The sequence below is a fragment of the Microtus ochrogaster genome, chromosome 18 (assembly GCF_000317375.1).
Source record: "Microtus ochrogaster isolate Prairie Vole_2 chromosome 18, MicOch1.0, whole genome shotgun sequence".
Classification (NCBI taxonomy): Eukaryota; Metazoa; Chordata; class Mammalia; order Rodentia; family Cricetidae; genus Microtus; species Microtus ochrogaster.
Genome location: NC_022020.1, coordinates 52,947,279 through 52,948,873, shown reverse-complemented (window position 1 = coordinate 52,948,873; position 1,595 = coordinate 52,947,279). Strand labels below are relative to the sequence as shown.

General features: G+C 40.3%; 1 protein-coding gene across 9 annotated transcripts in view; it reads left to right on the top strand.

Annotated features, from left to right (window-relative positions):
• Ptpn2 (protein tyrosine phosphatase, non-receptor type 2) overlaps positions 1–1,595 on the top strand; it is a 71,687-nt gene that overhangs the window by 26,891 nt on the left and 43,201 nt on the right. For 7 of the 9 annotated variants that reach the window (XM_026783553.1, XM_013349617.2, XM_026783552.1 and 4 more), the window contains exon 3: positions 1,466–1,566. The exons of the other annotated variants lie outside the window; for them this stretch is intronic. In XM_026783553.1, coding sequence (XP_026639354.1) covers positions 1,466–1,566 — 101 coding nt within the window. The remainder of the gene's footprint in view (positions 1–1,465; positions 1,567–1,595) is intronic. 9 annotated transcript variants of the gene reach the window in all.

Sequence of the window (1,595 nt, the reverse complement as noted above, 5' to 3'; positions counted from 1 at the left end):
AGGCCAGAAGAGGGCACCAGGACCCCACCACAGATGGTTGTGAGCCACCATGTGGTCGCTGGGAACTGAACTCAAGACCCCTGGAAGATGAGGCAATGCTCCCAACCACCGAGCCATCTCTCCAGCCCCTGGCTGCTGTAGTTTTGATTTTGTTTTTAAAGTGGTAGCCCAAAAGCCAGGTATAGTAGTGCACATCTTTAGTCCCAGCACTCAGGAAGCAGACACAAGCAGATCTATGAGTTCAAGACCAGTCTGGTTTACAGAGAAAGGTTCAGCGCATCCAGGACAACACAGAGAAATCCTGTGCAGAAAAACCAAAAGAAAAAAAGTCTTGGGTGGGGGCTGAAGGGGAGTAGCCCAAGCTTTGTGAGGTAGGCGAAGCAGGATTTTAAGGTCATTCTCTATTACATATCCATCCAGTTGAGAGCCAATCTTGGCTACATGAGACCCTAGCTGAAAAAACAAGGAGAAAGTGAAAAAGAAATGGAAAGAGATTAAATATTTAAGATAGATTTCTGAGGGGAATAGTTTGTCACAGAATATATTCTCTGAAGTTAAACATCATACATTCAATTTGTAACTTAGCTTTATGTGTGCGGCTCTCTTATGTTTAGGATTCTGAAGTAAAGTTAATCTTGGGGCTAAGTTCTCATCTAAATGATACAAGGTCAAGTGTTGCATTTTAGATAATAAAATGAGTATGAATTCTAATCTGCAGTTTTTATTTTTAAAATGTAGAAATGGGCCTAACCTGTTAACATAGTCTTCAGTAATGAAGTTTCCGGTACTCTTGTAAAGGATACAGATGGAATAATCCGATTATTTTAGCTTCTCAGTGTTAAGCATTATTTAAATATAGTTGTATGCATGCTACCAAGAAGTGAAGCGTCTGTTCTCATCAGTTTGAGCCCAGTTATGTTTTTCCACATAGACACTCAGTTCCTAGGCACTGAGACTTGAGCTGACTTTTCACTTCCAGTAAGGTAAGTGCCCTGTTCATTTTACTGCACATGCTGGCCAGTTTTTCACGTTACTGTAGATGATAGGCTACAAATAGAAGCACTTCCAATACCAAGCAATAAGATTGTTTTAACTTTGTCATTTAAAAAAAAATAGGCAATTTAGGATTTGTCTCAACTCTCCTTTGGTGTTAGTTTATATTTTCTTTATTTCTCCTATCATTTATAACTGTCTTAGAAGCCGGGCGGTGGTGGCGCATGCCTTTAATCCCAGCACTCGGGAGACAGAGGCAGGCTGATCTCTGTGAGTTCGAGACCAGCCTGGTCTACAGAGCTAGTTCCAGGATAGGCTCCAAAAACACAGAGAAACCCTGTCTCGAAAAACAAAACAAAACAAAAAAAACAAAAAACAAAACAAAACAAAACTGTCTTAGAATATTACCATCAAATAAAAAGGAATGGAAAAGTTGAAATGACAGTCATGATTTATCGTTCTCTGCTTTCAGATGATCACAGTCGTGTTAAACTGCAGAGTACTGAAAATGATTATATTAACGCCAGCTTAGTTGACATGGAAGAGGCACAAAGAAGTTACATCCTAACACAGGCAAGTAGTGCGGTGCTGGGCAGAAGCCT